This window comes from Bos taurus, chromosome 2 (genome assembly GCF_002263795.3).
Source record: "Bos taurus isolate L1 Dominette 01449 registration number 42190680 breed Hereford chromosome 2, ARS-UCD2.0, whole genome shotgun sequence".
NCBI classification, from domain to species: Eukaryota; Metazoa; Chordata; class Mammalia; order Artiodactyla; family Bovidae; genus Bos; species Bos taurus.
Window position 1 is genome coordinate 135822496 of NC_037329.1, and position 18333 is coordinate 135840828.

The window sequence follows — 18333 nt, forward strand, 5'->3', positions numbered from 1 at the left end:
CCAGTCATTTGTTCCATGTCTGATTTCTAACTGTTGCTTCTTGACTTGCATAGAGGTTTCTCAAGAGACATGTAGTGTGTCTCTTAATGTTTATTACCATCTGCCTTTTACCATAATTATCTGTGTAGGAAAGGCTACATGCTAAAGAAAAACTTTTGACTTGGGGAAGCAAGTTCCTTGGCTCTTCTGATCGACACTTTCCTCATCTGTAAGATGTGTATACGCCCACGTGTTTAGGAGTTTTCCAAAGTTTGTTGTGATCCACAGAGTCAAAGGCTTGTGTAGTCAATGAAGCAGAAGTAGTTGTTTTTCTGGAATACCCTTGCTTTCTCCATGGTCCAGTGAATGTAGGCAATTTGATCTCTGGATCATCTGCTTTTTCTAAACCCAGCTTGTACACCTGAAAGTTCTTAGTTCTTGAAGGATTTTGAGCAGAACCTAGAATTCAGTTCAGTTCAGTTGCTCAGTTGTGTCCTACTTTTTGCAAATCCATGGAGTGCAGCACGCCAGGCTTCCCTGTCCATCACCAAATTGCGTAGTTCCCCCCAAATTTTCTTCTCTCCATAGTTTAGTGAACGGCATTGTCATTCTCTCCATTATACAAACTTGAAATCTTGGTTTCACGCTCAGTTCCTCTCCCTCCCTCAACAGCAGAAGTCAAACCCTGCTGACTCTGTTCTGTCTCAGATCTTTCCTTTTACCCCCATTCCTCACACTTCGGACTTAATCATCCCATCTTTCCTAAGTCTTTTCTTCCTCCTTTCTTCCCCCACATCCCTCCCTCCCACATTGCAGCATCTTACTTCCCCAGCCAGAGATCACACCTGTATCTCCTGCAGAAGTGTGGAGTCTTAATCACAGGACCGAGAGGGCTGCTGCTGCTGCTAAGTCACTTCAGTCGTGTCCGACTCTGTGGGACCCCATAGACGGCAGCCCACCAGGCTCCCCCGTCCCTGGGATTCTCCAGGCAAGAACACTGGAGTGGGTTGCCATTTCCTTCTCCAGTTCATGAAAGTGAAAAGTGGAAGTGAAGTTTCTCAGTTGTGTCCGACCCTCAGCGACCCCATGGACTGCAGCCCACCAGGCTCCTCCATCCATGGAATTTTCCAGGCAAGAGTACTGGAGTGGGGTGCCATTGCCTTCTCCGAGGATCAAGAGGGAAGTCCCCCTAAATCTTTTCTAAACAGTCTTCTTACCTTTTCTCTTCATCTGAACCTGGTCTAGACACTGTTGGCAGCCATCTCTAAAACTGGGGACCGTGCCACCTCCTAGCACATTTGGAAATATGCAGGGTCATTGCTTATTGTCTTGACTGGAAAGTGCTGCAGGCAGTTAGCAGGCAAGGACCAGGGCTGCTGGGTGTCCTGTAGTGGACGGGATGACCCTGCACTCAAAGAACCAACCTGTTCAAAGTGACAGGCGCCCCGTGCTGGGAAGCACTGCAAATCTAAGACGTAAAACCAGCCGTATAACTCCTCTGCCAAAAAGCCTCAGCCTTTCTGCGTTGCATGTGGAAGTGTCCCCTCCTGTGGCCTTCAAGGCCCCAGCTTACCTTTTCAGCCTGACTCACTGCTGCATCCTTACACAGCCAGGCTCTACCCACACAAGATTCTGTGTTTGTCTGATATCCCTACTTCGTGGCTTTGCTTAGATGCCCTGATTTCATTTCCCTTCCCTCCCATTGGACTTGTTAGCCCCTAGATATGTTCCCCCTTTCTTAATTGACAGAAAATGCCCTGACCTCTCAAACCCATCTAGGAGACAAAGCCAAAAGCCACCTTCTTTCACACTATTCTCAAATTCCCCAGTGTGGAGGTTAAGCTCTTCTCTTTCTCTGCTTATACTGCCTTAATGCACTCTTCATACCTTCCTCTTAATGTTTATTACCATCTGCCTTTTACAATAATTATCTGTGTAAGAGAGACCACATGCCAAAGAAGAAATTTAGACTTGGGAAGCAAGTTCCTTGGCTTCTCTAATCCACACTTCCACAAAATGTGTATAACAAATTCTGTTTGTGCCACAGGTTACTAGGAAATTTAATTGAGGAAACACTTGTAGAAATATGTTTTAATCTGCCAAATGATAAGATAATGATGGTGTCTCCTCCACAAGGTTCCTGTCTACTTGAGAACACTCTGGTCCCGTGTCTCAGACACCTGTGCACCTTTCACAACACCCGGTTCCTAGTTCAGTTCAGTCACTCACTCGGTCATGTCCGACTCTTTGCGACCCCATGAATCGCAGCACGCCAGGCCTCCCTGTCCGTCACCAACTCCAGGAGTTCACTCATACTCACGTCCATCGAGTCAGTGATGCCATCCAGTCATCTCATCCTCTGTCGTCCCCTTCTCCTCTTGCCCCCAATCCCTCCCAGCATCAGAGTCTTTCCAATGAGTCAACTCTTCGCATGAGGTGGCCGAAGTACTGGAGTTTCAGCTTTAGCATCATTCCTTCCAAAGAAATCCCAGGGCTGATCTCCTTCAGAATGGACTGGTTGGATCTCCTTGCAGTCCAAGGGACTCTCAAGAGTCTTCTCCAACACCACAGTTCAAAAGCATCAAAAGCCTTCTTCACAGTCCAACTCTCACATCCATACATGACCACAGGAAAACCCATAGCCTTGACTAGACGGACCTTTGTTGGCAAAGTGATGTCTCTGCTTTTGAATATGCTGTCTAGGTTGGTCATAACTTTCCTTCCAAGGAGTAGGCGTCTTTTAATTTCATGGCTGCAGTCACCATCTGCAGTGATTTTGGAGTCCAAAAAAATAAAGTCTGACACTGTTTCCACTGTTTCCCCATCTATTTCCCATGAAGTGATGGGACCGGATGCCATGATCTTCGTTTTCTGAATGTTGAGCTTTAAGCCAACTTTTTCACTCTCCACTTTCACTTTCATCAAGAGGCTTTTTAGTTCCTCTTCACTTTCTGCCATAAGGGTGGTGTCATGTGCATATCTGAGGTTATTGATATTTCTCCCGGCAATCTTGATTCCAGCTTGTGTTTCTTCCAGTCCAGCGTTTCTCACGATGTACTCTGCATATAAGTTCAATAAGCAGGGTGACAATATACAGCCTTGATGTACTCCTTTTCCTATTTGGAACCAGTCTGTTGTTCCATGTCCAGTTCTAACTGTTGCTTCCTGACCTGCATACAGGTTTCTCAAGAGGCAGGTCAGGTGGTCTGCTATTCCCATCTCTTTCAGAATTTTCCACAGTTTATTGTGATCCACACAGTCAAAGGCTTTGGCATAGTCAATAAAGCAGAAATAGATGTTTTTCTGGAACTCTCTTGCTTTTTCCATGATCCAGCGGATGTTGGCAATTTGATCTCTGGTTCCTCTGCCTTTTCTAAAACCAGCTTGAACATCAGGAAGTTCACGGTTCACGTATTGCTGAAGCCTGGTTCATAGTTGACATCTATTAATTCTGTGGAATTGTGTAACAAAGATATGAGCAATAGAGCTTCTTTCTTATGTAAAAATCAAGACAGAAAATGCAGGGGACGTAAATGAAGCCAGTTCCCCTAGTTATTTGATGAGTGTTTGTATGGCCAGACATGCAACTCTTGACTAAGGTAGAATGTCCCTTTCAGATTGACATAGGGGTCTGTTGAGTACCCAGCATTATGTTTTGAAAAACCTTTTGGTGTTCAGGCTGCATGTATGGTCAGGTCATTCCATACACATGCTAATCTTGCTCCTGCAATAGCCAGCAGGCCCAGACTGGATCAGCAACCTGTCTTATTCCATAGTTATGTAATTACAGGCCTTATCAAGTATGTCCTGGCTTGTAGATGCTAGACACGTGACAACCTAAGCATGGGATAAATGCCTCAGGACCTTTCCCTGGAGACAAGAGAGGAAACAAGAGAATTTAACCTCTGAAAGTGCAAAAATTGGAGTTCAGTGAACATTTAGTGACTACCAGGAGCCATGGAAAATATGAAACAACTGGAAGACCTTGAACTTCAGAGAATTATAGTATAGTAGAAAAGGATTCAGAGCACTGAAAACTCTTTGCTTACTGTGTGTGTAATTGTGAATATTTGATTTGTCTTCAAATAGGAATTACTAGACTTGAACTTGAGACGTGTGACTTCTAGCAGTTGTTCATGGAGCGGTCAAGCACGTTTCAGAAAATTTGAAGAGATTTAGCAGTTGGAATAATCACATTCTCAATGTTATTAATATTTTCTTAGCAGAGTAATTATATCGTACAATGAACAGTAACTTCTGTATAGCACATTCCAGTGGTCTGTGTTTTGAAAGGAAAATGTTCTGTTTGGGTGGAGAACTTTGGTAAAAGGAAATATCTACTTGAGCACTGGTATTTGCTTAAATTCTTAGTTTTTTCTAAAAGGCCCATTGAATTTGTTGGGTCCCCAACCCCCACTCAGGCCACCATGTAGGCGTCTTAAATAAAAATAGACAAACATAGTTCAGTAGGATGCTTAAAATATTTGAGGGTATTATTGATGGCTGTTCTCTCATTCTCATTATATCTGAGTTCTAAACATAGCTACCTAAATTGACTCTCTTCCTCTCCAGGCTTTGTTGATAATGCCTGCTGGATGTTGAAAATACAGTGTGTGAAACTTGTCATTTCAGTCCCATTAGCTTTGCATAGAGTTTGGGCTGTGCCTTCCTCTTCCAGAGGCCTTTGTTTGCTCAAAGAGAGCAGGAAAATGCCATTTGTCTTATTTTAGTATAGGATTAAAATACACGTGGTGAAGATCTCACGGGGCCAGCTGCTGGCTAGGTTTCCAATCCAAATGCAGCAGAATGTTTGCTACCTCTTTGAAAAATAAAGGCACTGTGTTCTTTTACTACATGAAGGAAGCAGCTGCCAAGAGTTGGTCTTTGACTAATAGTGGGACATAAATGAACTCCTGACTGTTTTAGTTATGAAATCATGGATTTGTCTTATCAAACATTGTTATGATGGACCTCAGTTAGAGTTTCAGAAGACAAGGGACATGGCTAATTTCTGTTCTGGGGTTCCGAATTATCCAGAGGAGTAGAATGTTCTCTTATGCTGGGCACCAGTCAGGTCCGTTTAAAATTGCCCTGGTTTGGAGTAGCTAGTTCAAAGAAAGTATAAAAAGACCAAGATACTTGAAGCTTAATGGCTTTAGTGGAGACTGAAGTGTGGCTTCAGTAATTATCCTTTTTGTTTGTTGAATGTCATCTAACTTGATCCATTGTTATTTGCAGTGCTTAACAACTCTGAAACATGAACAATGGAATTACACAGAATTTTCCTTTTTGGGGGCCACACTGCACAGTTTGTGGGCAGTGAAAGCATGAAGTTGTAACCACTGAACTGCCAGGGAGTTCCGAGGATTACACTCCTTAATGGCCTTTCTTATTGGGATGTTAATGTAAACACTGATTTAGTTATGGATTGCAAGTTATTTTCAAGGCAAAGAAAGTCAATGGGGAAATTCCCTGGTGGCCCTTTGGTTAGCACTGTATGCTTTTACCGCAGGGGCCTGGGTTTAATCCCTAGTCAAAGAACTGAGCTCCCTCAAGCTGCATGGCACTATCAGAAAATAAAAAAGAAAGAAAGAAAGTAGTGGAAAGTGTGAAATCATGTTACCCTTCGTATTCCATCGTAGCATGTTTGAGTTCTGAGAGTAATTAAGTGTTCTGCAGATGTGAGCCTGTTGACGATTAAACAGCATTTTATTTCCTAATATCTCCAGTTTCTTTAATTTCTTTGTTAATCTGAAAAGTCTGTAGCCCTGTTACTGTGCTGTGTTAGAGGTCAGATGTTTCGGATTCACTCCTCCCACTGGCTGAGACTGTGGGGTGTAGGTGACTGAACACATTGCCTTTATTACCTCTTAACTCATCCAGTTTTCAGATGTGGCTTTCCTAGTGTGGAGAGTCCTTAAAGGCCTATCAAGTGGGCTGAGTTTAGAAAAAATAAAAAAGGAGGGTTATTCCAGAGCGTTTGTGTATCACAAGAGGTAATTATAGCAGCAGCATTTCCCTTTTTCTGAGCTTGAGTAATGGTGCCAGAGTTCAGAAGGGATCTTAAAAACAGTGGACTAAATTGAGGTGGACCTACCGATGGGTGGATGATCAGCAAAGCCGTGCCGCCCTAGTGGGCTGAACCTCTGAATCTCTTTTCCCTTTCCACTTCCTTTACGTGATGCGTGACTGTTTTGCCTAGTTTCCCTTTGGGAGGTCTGGCTTTCCCACTCATGTGCATGGAGTGGATGAATAGTTTTGCTCCGCTCTTTTCCCTAAAACCCAAGATGGTGAATGCGGAGCTGTGAGGAGCACAGCCATCTCTCCCACAGGATAGAGGCCGCATGCGCTCTCTGGAGAGAAGCAGGTGGTGGAGCTGAGCTGCCACGTGTCTTGTCCAGGCCCTGGCTCTGGTCTTCCAGGTGTTGGGGGAACGGCCCCTCTCACAGCCACTGACTCTTGCCTTCAGAATAGTGTCCGCTGGTGAGGTGCATATAATCACCTGGTTAAAAAGGCGTTTCTTAGAGACCTCGGTGCTTTTTGTTCACTTACTTCAAGTGTGTGTTTACTTCTGGTTGTGCTGGGCCTTTGTTGCTGTGCGTGGGCTTCTCTTGTGGAGCAGGGCTCCTTAGCAGCTGGGCTCTCAGGCCCCGGATCCTGCAGGCTCCAGTAGTCATGGTGCTGGGGCTGTAGTTGCCCCAAGCGTGTGGAATCTTCCCAGACCAGGGGTTGAACCCCTGTCCCCTGCATTGGCAGGTGGATTCCTATCCGCTGTACCACCAGGCAAGGCCGACCTTGGTGCTTTTTATGTGTTACTTACTGCGTTGGTTTTCTATTCAGCACCAACCAGTCGCTTTGGTGGCTTTTGGATACACCTAGAAGCTTAATGGGAAAAGGCAATGGCACCCCACTCCAGTACTCTTGCCTGGAGAATCCCATGGACGGAGGAGCCTGGTGGGCTGCAGTCCAGGGGGTCGCGAAGAGTCAGACACGACTAAGCTACTTTACTTTCACTTTTCACTTTCATGCATCGGAGAAGGAAATGGCAACCCACTCCAGTGTTCTTGCCTGGAGAATCCCAGGGATGGGGGAGCCTGGTGGGCTGCCGTCTATGGGGTCGCACAGAGTCGGACACCACTGAAGCGACTTAGCAGCAGCAGTCAGCTTTGGTGGCTTTTGGATACACCTAGGAGCTTAATGACTTTCATGTTTCTTCTCTTGGTGGTTTGGGGACCATACTACCTCTGAGGTCCCCAAGCTGCGTTGGTTCCGTGTGTGTGGTTACTTTGTGGCATTGATTAAAATTGTTTTCTGTCGTTCTCTTTCATATAAAGTCATGTTTATTGTTTTGTTTCTTCACATCTCATTTGAAAGCAAAAGCAGTGAGAAGAGTGGAGAGAAGTGAGAGGACTGACAGCCTCTGTGAGCAGTGAATCTGCCACTGGCCCGTGAGGGTAATGATACAGATTCAGATTACGGAGCCGTGCTGGCATTTCACTCATTGCACACTCTGAATCTGCATTCTCGTGTGCTCTTGCTAGAATTGTGCTGTCTTACGTAAAGCATGGGCAGCCTGCTTAGTGTGCTCGGAGATAACATTTCCACGGCTTCTCTCTGGTCCTTAAAGGTTAACGTAGTGTTGAACCTGAAGGCACGAGGCTGGTTGTAGAAGGGTTGGCACCTGCTAACAGTTATGATACGCACGAAATAATTGGGCTTTGGAAGATACAGACCACAGTCAAGGTGTTAGAGTACCTTCAGAATTAGACACCGCTTGTTCATCACTTGTTTTCTTTCTAGGTGCGTGCTATTACGACGCTAATCAGTCTATGTATGTGTTTGGAGGCTGTACCCAGAGCAGTTGCAACGCTGCCTTCAATGACCTCTGGAGACTTGACCTAAATAGCAAAGAGTGGATCCGACCTTTGGCTTCAGGTGAGAGAGAAAATGCTGCTCTTTGCCCCTCACCAGGTAACTCGCTTTGCACGGAAACTCATGATCATTTTGGTGTTGGTCTCAAGAACAGATTACTGGGGCCCCAGGTCCTTTGTCAAATCTGCTTGTAAACGCTAAAGAGTAATACGCTTGTGTAAGGTCTTGGTATTTTTTCTAAACTATACTTTATCATCAGTATTGGTACCCTGCCAGAATTGCTGTACTGCTGTGTGAACTCATTTGTGTGGCTTTCTCAAGTCCTTGTACAGGTGCGATGTGCTCTTTGGTATGAAGTTGAAGTAACAGCAGCAGCACGGTCATGAGAACTGTAGCTGACTGACAGAAGCTATTGTCCCAGGGCTGAGATCTCTGAATGCCGCTTGTTGTTGCCAGTCAGCATTTGGGGAGTGTGTGAAACATGCCTCTGCTGGTTCCTCCTAACTGCTCAGGGGTGTGGGAAGATTCCACAGTCGGCGCAGCCCCGCATCATCCCGCTGCACCAGAATCTGTGCAGGAAGCTTCTGGGTCATTTTCTCTTTTGACCTAACCTTTCTTGGGGAAGAAAAACGCGCACACACACGATTGTTTCTGCACTCACAAAGCGGGGTGGCTTGAAAACGCAGTTACAAGCTTGGAGGGCCCAGGTGACAGACAAAGAGTCCGCTGAGTGTAAAGCACCCTGCTTGGCTTGTTGGCAAGCTTTTCCCAAACACTCTTCTTTTGGCCTTGCAGGGTTGCAATTCATCGTACTTATTTAGGTCTTGTTTGCTTTGATTACTAAACGGAAGGCAAGATGGAATATTAGAAAGGGCACTGGGCTAAGAGTGAGGCGACGTGAGTTTCATTTCCGGGCAAAAATCACCAATTCTGCATGTAACTCTGACCAAGTTACCATCTCTCTCTGGGAGAAGTGTGCAGGCCAGTCAGAAGATCCTGTTTTTAAACGAGTTGAGAAAGCTGCTTTACGTTTCCCTGCATTTCTGTGAGGACTGCTCTGAATGTCTCGGCCAGGCGCTTAAAATCTTATTATGAAAAGAAGCTGCATGTTGCTTTCCCAGCGCTGTAGCCGCTGCTGCTTCCTCTGCGACAGATGACGCAGGACGGGAGCACAGAGTGGCAGCAGGCGCGCAGAGCTGGGCTGGGCTTGAGCACGTGGGGGTCTTCACAGTTATTGGAAGATGAGAGAGTGTTAATCTTTAAGATGTTTTGAATATTAGGACGATTTTAGAGCCTTCAGAACTTTGTACTTTGGAGCATTTCTTTTTCTAGCACTTTGTAACCCCTGTTGCACTTAACAAAGCATTGATTAATACTTAGAATCATGGATTCTAAAATGCAGAGGCTCTTTTTAGCTTAAGCATCTTATTGCCATTGTACTTATTGTCCAGGCCCCATTTCAAAGTAGCTTTGACGTCCCAGTAACAAAATACCAATACTGCCTTTCTCTGTTTCGTAACCAAGCTTATGCCTTTGGGGCTTCCCTGGTGGCTCAGAAGGTAAAGAATCTGCCTGCAGCGCAGGAGACCTGGGTTCACTCCCTGGGTCAGGAAGATTCCCTGGAGAAGGGACTGGCTACCCAATCTAGTATTCTTGCCTGGAGAACCCCATGGACAGAGGAGCCTGGCGGGCTACAGTCCATGGGGTCACAAAAAGTCGAATACGACTTAAGCAATGAACACTTTCATGCCTTCTACAATTTGGCGTGGGTGTTGCTCTTTCTTGCACATGTGGAGTTGTGGACCTTCGTAACCTATTGGCATCTACTTTGCTTATTTTTCCTTATTTTTCTTTATAAGATAGACATGGCATTTTTGTTGTTGTTAACTACTAAGTTTAAAGACTATGCTTTGAATCCCCTAGGTAGAAGTATCAGAGAAATAACTGTCTTTGTAATGCAGATTTTATAACTGATCTGAATTTTTAAAAAAATTCAGTGTTGGACTGTTCCCTTTTATAAAACATATTGGCTCCTAAAAGTTTAAAAGTAATTTTCTAACAGAATATCTCAAAGAATCTAGTTTCTGCATCACTCTAATCTACAATTAGAGGCTACTTTTTTGGTGGGGGGAGTAGAGACTGAGCTTTTTGAAATGTCTAGTTTAAATTAAAAAAAAATGAACAGTAGTTTAATCGAGAGTCCTGTGAGATTGTGGGCTTCGCAGGTGGCACCGTGGTAGAGAGTCAGCATGCCAGTGCAGGAGATGCAAGAGATGTGGGTTCCATCCCTGGATTGGGAAGATCCCGTGGAGGAAGAAATCACAACCCACTCCAATATTCTTATCTGGAGAACCCCGTGGACAGAGGATCCTGGCGGGCTACCGTCCACGGGGTCACAGTCAGGCACGACTGAGCGCACTCACACAGAAACATGTAGGAGTCTCGTTTAGGCGGAAATCCCACGGGAAGGCTGCCTGAGGAAGTGTTCCTCTCTGCTGTCATGAGTCCCAGCCAAACATCAGTGATTCTCTGTGAATAAAGCACAGTTGTCGGTGTGTCGTGCTGTGCCTGGCTCACCCATTCGAGTGCTTGGCGGTGGGTAAGTCGGCTGGTGCCCAAGGGGAGGGTGCTGCCTGCTACCCCTTGGTCCCAGGCGCGAGGTCTCCCAGCACCTGAGTATCTGCAGATGAAGAGCGTCTGGAGTGGCAGTTCCACCGTGTTCCGCCCTCAAGTGCAGCGCTTTGGAAAAGAGCATCAGACAAACAGTGGAGCGGCTCAGGTTGGGAGCCGAGGCTTGGTGCAGAACACCCTGCATCAGGTATCTTTTTACCTGCGTGGTTGGTGATATCGCACATGAGACTGGAGCAGCTCGTTTTGCTCGGTGTCGTAGCACAGGCTGGGGGGCTTCAGCCCCAGAAACTTATTTCTCACAGTTCTGGAGGCTAGGAGTCTGAGATCCGGGTGCCAGTGAAGGCTCTTTCCTGGCTCTCAGAGAACCAGGCAGCTTGCTCTATGTCCACGTAGCAGAGAGTGAGTTCTGGTATCTCTTCCTCTTTTTGTAAACCGGATTATCTCCCAAAGCTCTCATCTTCATGTGCCATCCCCTGAGATTCAGACTCAGCATGTGGGTTTGGGGAGGACACAGCTCAGTCCATAGCAGTTGGAAATAATGTGTTTTGTCAACAAAACGTTGTCCTGCATTTCTTTGGAAATGATAGGAGGAGGAGCATCTGGAGGGAGGGGGGTGGTGATGAGTGTCGCAATGACGGCTCTTACAGTTGAGAGAGACCTGTGGTGCTTCTCCGACACTTCCACTGAGGTACCGCCTCCTCCCTTTTACATGCAGGTAGGCGAGTCCTGCCTTCGTGGAGCTTATGCTGTAATGGGGAAGAAACGGTAAACAGTCATAAAGGAAGCGAGGAATGGGATGTGAAATGAGAAAGGGAGGTAGCCTTTTCTGCTGAGACATGACAGGTGCAGAGTGGAAGGCGGTGAAGGTGGCATGTGTGAAGAACAGGCGTGTCGGAGGAGCAGAAAGCAGCCCTTGTGGACGCAGCGTGATGAGCAAGGGTGGCGTGGCATAGACGGGGTTGAGGCGTAGATGGGAGCCAAGGGTATTGTGATCCTACATACATTTTAAAGAACACTGCTGCTGCTATTTAAGAAATGGATTAAAGGAAGGCAAGAAGGTGAAGCAGAGAGAACAGATAGGAGGCTGTCGGAATAGCACTGGTGAGAGCATGTGATGGCTTGGACCAGAGTCGCAGCATTGGAGATAGAGAGAAGGGAGTGAATCTGCGCTGAATTTCTGTGTTAAAATTGATGGGACTTCTTGATGGATTAGATATGGGAGGGTGAGAAGGGCGATCAAGGCTGACTTACGTACACTTAGGTAGGTAGTGGGGCCATTTGCTAAAACAGAAGAAATATTTGGAAGAGGTTTTTTTTTTTTTTTTAATCTCTTTAAACGTTTAAGTGGTGGTATCAAATAATTCGTTGTTATGGGGAGTCTGGCATTTGAAACAGAGGCTTGACTTCCCGTGAGTGACGGCACAGCCCTTTTGCTCACTTAATTCTGCTGTCTCTTCATTTTGTTCATGCAGTAAATATTTATGGATTGCTTACTCTGTGCCCAGTATTCCTTTAGATGCTGGAGGTTCATGAGTGAATAAAACAGACAAAAATCGTACTCCTAACGGAGATTAAATTCAAATAAAGGAAAAGTGAAAGTGACTCAGTCTTGTCCAACTGTTTGCGACCCCCTGAACTGTGCATGGAATTCTCTAGGCCAGGATACTGCAGTGGGTAGCCTTTCCCTTCTCCAGGGGATCTTCCCAACCCAGGGATCGAACCCAGGTCTCCCACATTGCAGGCGGACTCTTTACCAGCTGAGCCACAAATAAGGGAAGATAATTTAAAATGACAAGTACATAATTAATAGAAGATGGTTAATGCTCCTGAAACAAAACTGTAGCATAGTAAAGGGGATGAGGAACAGGGGAGACCACAGCTAGGGGTCGGGGGAGACTCACGGAGAAGGATGGTCACAGGGAGTGGACCTCGGGGGCCTCTGAGGAAAGAACATTCCAGAGAGCGAGCAGTGCGGGGGTTTCGGGGCGGAGGTGTGCCTGGGACAGTCTAGGGATAATGAGGGATCCTCTGTGGCTGGAACGGAGTGCACGAAGGAGGCTGTGCTCAGAGAGCTTAATGCAGGAGAAGCCACCACACATGCAAGGCCTTCTGGCTGCTACAAGGGCTTTGTGGGCTTTGTCACAGTCTTTGAGTGAAGTGGCTGGTCATTTAGGTTGCTGAGAAGACTGTAAGAGGGCAGGTATAGACATGAGATCAGTTAAGAAATGGTAGCAATAATCTCGGAGGAGGCAGTGGCACCCCACTCCAGTACTCTTGCCTGGACAATCCCATGGACGGAGGGGCCTGGTGGGCTGCAGTCCAGGGGGTCGTGCAGAGTCGGACAAGACTGACTTCACTTTCACTTTTCACTTTCATGCATTGGAGAAGGAAATGGCAACCCACTCTAGTGTTCTTGCCTGGAGAATCCCGGGGACAGGGGAGCCTGGTGGGCTGCCGTCTGTGGGGTCGCACAGAGTCAGACACAACTGAAGTGACTTAGCAGCAGCAGCAGCACCAATAATCTAGGCAAGAAATGATGGTGATTTGGATGAGGGTATTAACAGAAGGATAAAAGTTGGCTGCATTGGATCGAGTCCACAGTTTGGATGTGGAGTGTGAAAGAGAAGGAGTCAGGACGAGAAAATCAGGGGAGTGCAGCGGCGTGGGAGCTACCCTACATGCACGTGCTTCCTCTCCAGGCGAGGAGGGAGTCATCAACCGTGTCCTGCGCAGCTAAGTGGTCAAGTCGTACGATGACTGAGGCTTGGCTTTGAATGTAGCCAGGAGTCTTCAGTGAGAGGTAGGGATGACAGCCTGCTCGGAGTGGTTTTAAGAGAATGGGAAGAGAGGAGCTGAAGGCGATGTGAACAGCCCATTGGTTTCTTTAAGACTGTTGCTATAAAAGAGAGCAGGAAAGTGGGATGCTGAGTAGAAATTAGTGTAGAATTGAGAGGATTTTTTTTTAAGATGGCAGTTATAGCATGTTTATATGCTGATGGGAATCTAGAGAGAGGAACTGATTTGGATAGAGAGGAAGAAATTATTGCTAGGACAGTGTCTTTGAATAGTGACAAAACAGAATCTGCTCTGCGGGTAGAAGGGTTGACTGTGGACAGGAACATTGACCCTTTATCTGTGGAGCAAGGAGTCTATGATGACAGATGCTGGTGGGTGGCTAGATGTGGGAACGGGTGGAAGTTCTCTCCTGACCGCTTTATCACTCAGATAAAATAACGAAGGGTGGAAGAGAGCAGAGCCGTTGGAAATCCTGGCCAGCGAGTCTCAGTGTACAATCATATTCATTGTAGTCTTTACCAGGTGGCTCTAGGAAGTTGAATGTTTCACCTTCTGGTATTGTATTAAGGCAACACCTTCATTCTTAATCGGTTTTGCTTGACTCAGCCTGTGTTCACTTCCCAAAGCAAACGAGCAGTTCTTAGGTATTTCAAAAGACTAATGTCTAAACCACTCTTTCTAAAATACCCCTTATTCATACTGAGGTTGATTTTGACATCTGTTTAATATATGATGTCAGAGAGAGTGAAAGCATTAGTTGGCTCGGTTGTGTCGACTCTTTGCGACCCCATGGACTGTAAACTCGCCCGGCTCCTCTGTCCATGGGGTTCTCCAGGCAAGAATACTGGAGTGGGCTGCCATGCCCTCCTCCAGGGGATCTTCCCCACGCAGGGATCGGACCTGGGTCTCCCATATTGCAAGCAGATTCTTTACCATCTGAGCCACAAGGGAAGCCCTATGATATCATAAAGCACAGCCTGTCAACTCTAGGCCTGGGCACAATTGGTTTCCTATCACACTCTCCCCACTCTACCCCTCCAGTTTCTTCCCTTTCAGCCACACATGAAATCCTGAATGATGGCCTATGGTTCAGACCTTTGTTTTAGAAAAAGGCATCCTGGTCTACTCCATCCAGTGTACATGGACTCAATGCCTGTTCTGATCTTGGACTTGCTGCTCCGGAGCTGCCAGCCTTTGATGTTAATCTCGTCTGCATTCTCTGGGCCTCAATTTCCTTCCCTGTGTAAAAAGGAAAAAGTGTAAAAAGACCACTGTTTGTAAAACCACACAGCAGGTCACCTGGGAAACTTACTAAAATTCTAGATTTCTCAGCCTCATAACACAGTCAGTCACCTAATCTCAAGGGATTGGGGAGAGAGTGGTAGATGTGCATTTTAAAAAAGAAAACATTTCAGTTGATTCCAAACCTAGCTGAATTTGGAAACCCTGGATCTCTGTGAAATCTCTTGGTTTCTTACTGGGCAGACTGCGATCTCACTTTGTTATCACAGTCTGTTAGGTGGGTGTGTGCCAAACTGGACTCCCTAACTGTTCTTAAGAATGGCCGCTCCGTGCTGTCTGAGCTACTGCTTTCTAGAAACAGCTCCCTGTGAGTCTAGTCAGGTGGAGGAGGGATGGCTACTCCTGCAGTTTTCTTCCCTGGAGAATCTCGCGGACAGAGGAGCCTGGCAGGCTGTATATAGTTCACAGGGTCGCAAAGAGTCGGACATGACTGGAGCGACTTCGCATGCACACACGCACCCTAGTCAAGAGTAGCTGACCTTCCAAGGAAATGATTATGGAGAAGGGTTTGGAGGTGCAGTATGTGTTGCCCCAGACTCTTCATATGTACTATCTAACTCTCAAACCAACCCAACTAGGTTGGCTCTAGTGTTATCCCCATCTTGCAGATGAGGAAACGGAAGCTCAGAGACTCGGCTAATAATTTACCTAAGATCACACAGTCAGTAAGTGGAGCAGTGATCGAAACACAAGGCTTTCGTCCTTAAGGCCTGTGTTTCTCAGGCTGCAGCATGCTGTGAGCAGTGCACTAGTTTCACATCATCAAGGTCATGTTTGTTTTTTCTTTAATTGGGGGATATTTGGTTTACGGTATTGTGTTGGTTTCTGCCATACATCAGCACAAGTCACAGGTGTACATATACCCCCTCCCTCTTGAACATCCCTCCCACCTCCCACCCCATTCAATTTTACTTTCTAAATGGACTTTTAAGTTTCAAATTAGAACAGAGTTCTCACACCCAGTTTTTCCTGTTAACATCTAGTACATTTTTGACAACTAATGAACCAATACTGGTATTTTACTAACTAAAATCTGTACTTTATTCAGATTTCCTTAATTTTTTTATGCTAATGTCCTTTTTCTGTTCCAGGATACTTAGTGTCTCCCTAGACTCCTCTTGGCTGTGACACGTCCCCAGACTTCCTGTTTTCGGATCTTGCCGGTGTTGAGACAGGACTGCCATTCAGTTAGGGTTTATCTGATGATTCTCTTGCGGTTGGACTGGAGTTACGGACTGGGGAGAGGAGGACTGGTGCACAGGACTCTTTCCATCGTATCCCAACATGAGCACACACTGGCAACATGATTTAGCACTTGGTGCTCACCTTGTCTCCTGACTTGAGGTAGTGTTTATTAGATGCTTTTCACATCATAATAATAACTTTCTGGCCGTTATGTCTATCATCAGAGTCAGGAAAGGATGATGAGTAGAGGGTGTGTCAGTGCAGAAACCTTTTCATACATAGAGAATTTTAAAATATCAACATGATTTGCCTTTTTAAATTTTTTGGTGGCAGGCTGGAGTTTGCTGAAGACAGAATCTCTGCTTTATATTATGACCTTATAAAATGACCTTATATTATGATCGTATAAAATCAAGATCCTTCCAGCTATCCAGAGTCAGAAGCTCTGCAGGAAATAATTTTGTTTCTTTAGGACCATTCCCCAAGAGAAAAAATCACATCTTACAAAATCACTGAGTAATCTTACAGAACAGCTAGTTTACTTTTGGAGTCAGGGGCAGGAAAAAGAAAAAGTAATGGTCATATCAGATGTCTTTAGGAAGGCCAGAATATCCTTAGAAGCTGGAAAGTGCTGGAACTGCCCAGAAATACCTGCCCAGACTGTCATTGTTTCTCTTCTGTGTGACACCTGAAAAGTGACACACGTAGGCTTCTTGCGTCCTTTGAGGAACCTTTCTGTCCTGTGTCTAGTGTTTACTGCCCTTCCCTGAGCCTGTGGAAATGTCACTACGACAGAAAGGCACCCGGGGTGCCCAGCACCGGGCAACCGCTCTGGCCAAGACCGCCCAGTGCCTCCCCGCCTCAAGTCCAGATGCCAGTGCTGACAGTGAAATAGCTGGGTGTAGAAGTTTTTTAGAATAAAATACGTAAGTGTACTCACAGGCATTGGGTTCTACTTTTTTAGCATTATTTTGCATCTGAACACTTGATACCTTTTTTAAAAGTCAACATGATGTGCACATGTGTTCTGAGAATACCCATCTGTGGAGATGGGGGAGAAGTGGATGCTTAGCAACTGGCAAAGTGTAGCAAGAGGACGCTGTTTCATGCCTTTCAAATGCACTTCAAGCCTCCATTCTCTGTCTTAAAAACAAATCGTTGATTTCACTGCTTAAATATTTCTTTTGTGAAGAAATCCCAACTAGCACTTCCCTGCGAATCTTTTCTTGGTTTTACCAAAGTGTATTCAAGTCTTCCCTTAGTGTATCTCTTCCATGTTGGAAATGCTGCGTCCTTCAGCTCTATTCATTTGGTCCAATCCATGAGCCTTTTCTGTTCTTTCTAAAAAACCCTCTAGTTTTTTCCCCCTTATTTTAGATAGAAGGTCAGAGTGTCCTTGATAATAAGCAGTGACTGTCCTTAGACTCCTGAGCTCTCGTGGATCGTGTGTGCTATCTTGACGAGTAGGTTTTGGTTGCTCTTGGATTCCTTGTGCAGTAAGACTTTCAGACTGTCCGGTGTTTCTGTTACTGTCAGATATCCACATAACCCCTTGCCCCGCCCCCTCCACCTCCCACGACAGCATTTCATGTTTTATGACCACAGAAAACTTCATTTTGTATGATTTATTAACATTATGTCCTGAATGAAATTGTTCCCCCATATGGGAAATTTGTGTTCCTGTACGGGGGAACACAAATGGTGTTGTCCTTGAGTGCTCACTCCCTCCCCATGAACGACCCCGTTGGTTTCCAGGGCACTCAGCAGTGCTGTGTACCAGCTCGTGCCCCATGCACACTGGTTTGGCTGTTTATTCTCTGTGCAATCCAGGATCAGGCCAGTTTCGCAAGTTTTCCAAGTCTTGCTACCTTGAGATTTTGTAAAGAATCTACAGGGTGCTTTTCTGAGGCGGGTGAGAGCAGTATTTGGTCATTTATTAACTTAAAAACATCAACCTGAATTCTGGGAAACTGTCCTTTCAAAGCTCAGAAGCTACCTCTCATCTTTTCTTTGGGAGATGAACTCTTGAGCTTTAATTGATTCTGCTTATCAAAGAAGTAGTGAGACAGGCCAGGACCTGGCTTGCTTTGCTGTGGTGCTTGCACCAGGACAAACCTCTCCTCCAGCAATGAAGAACAAAGAAACTGTATGGGACTAACTAAAAATAACTGCATGCTCAGCTGGAGCAAACTGGACAAAAGCTGCAGAAAAACCAAAAAATAAAAAATAAAAAGACCAACCCACCGCCACTTCTGAAGAGCCAGGAGCAAAATAGGGTATGGGAGCAGCAGCAGGGTACTGAGCGTGCCCCCTGCACACAGCACCGCCAGAGGGGCGGGCAGAGCACCTGGGCCAGCCCTCCGGCCAGGCCCCGGACACCCCCTGCCCGCACCCTGTATAAGAAGCAGGCTCCCCCGACCCCTCCTCAGCCAGTGAGCAGGAACGGGGCCTGTTGTCTGTTCTCAGCCCACCCGCTTCATCAGGGCCCCAGCAAAGTCTGTCCTGAGTTTCTCATCTGGTCTCCAGTCACTGACTGTTGATTGAGGAAGGCCAGGAGCCCTGGTTGGT

General features: G+C 46.1%; 1 protein-coding gene across 2 annotated transcripts in view; it reads left to right on the forward strand.

Moving 5' to 3' along the window:
- The window catches only part of FBXO42 (F-box protein 42), a 107147-nt gene that overhangs the window by 62241 nt on the left and 26573 nt on the right, over positions 1-18333 (forward strand). For both annotated transcript variants that reach the window (XM_005203374.5, XM_003585804.6), the window contains exon 4: positions 7780-7914. In XM_005203374.5, the coding sequence (XP_005203431.1) occupies positions 7780-7914 (135 nt within the window). The remainder of the gene's footprint in view (positions 1-7779; positions 7915-18333) is intronic.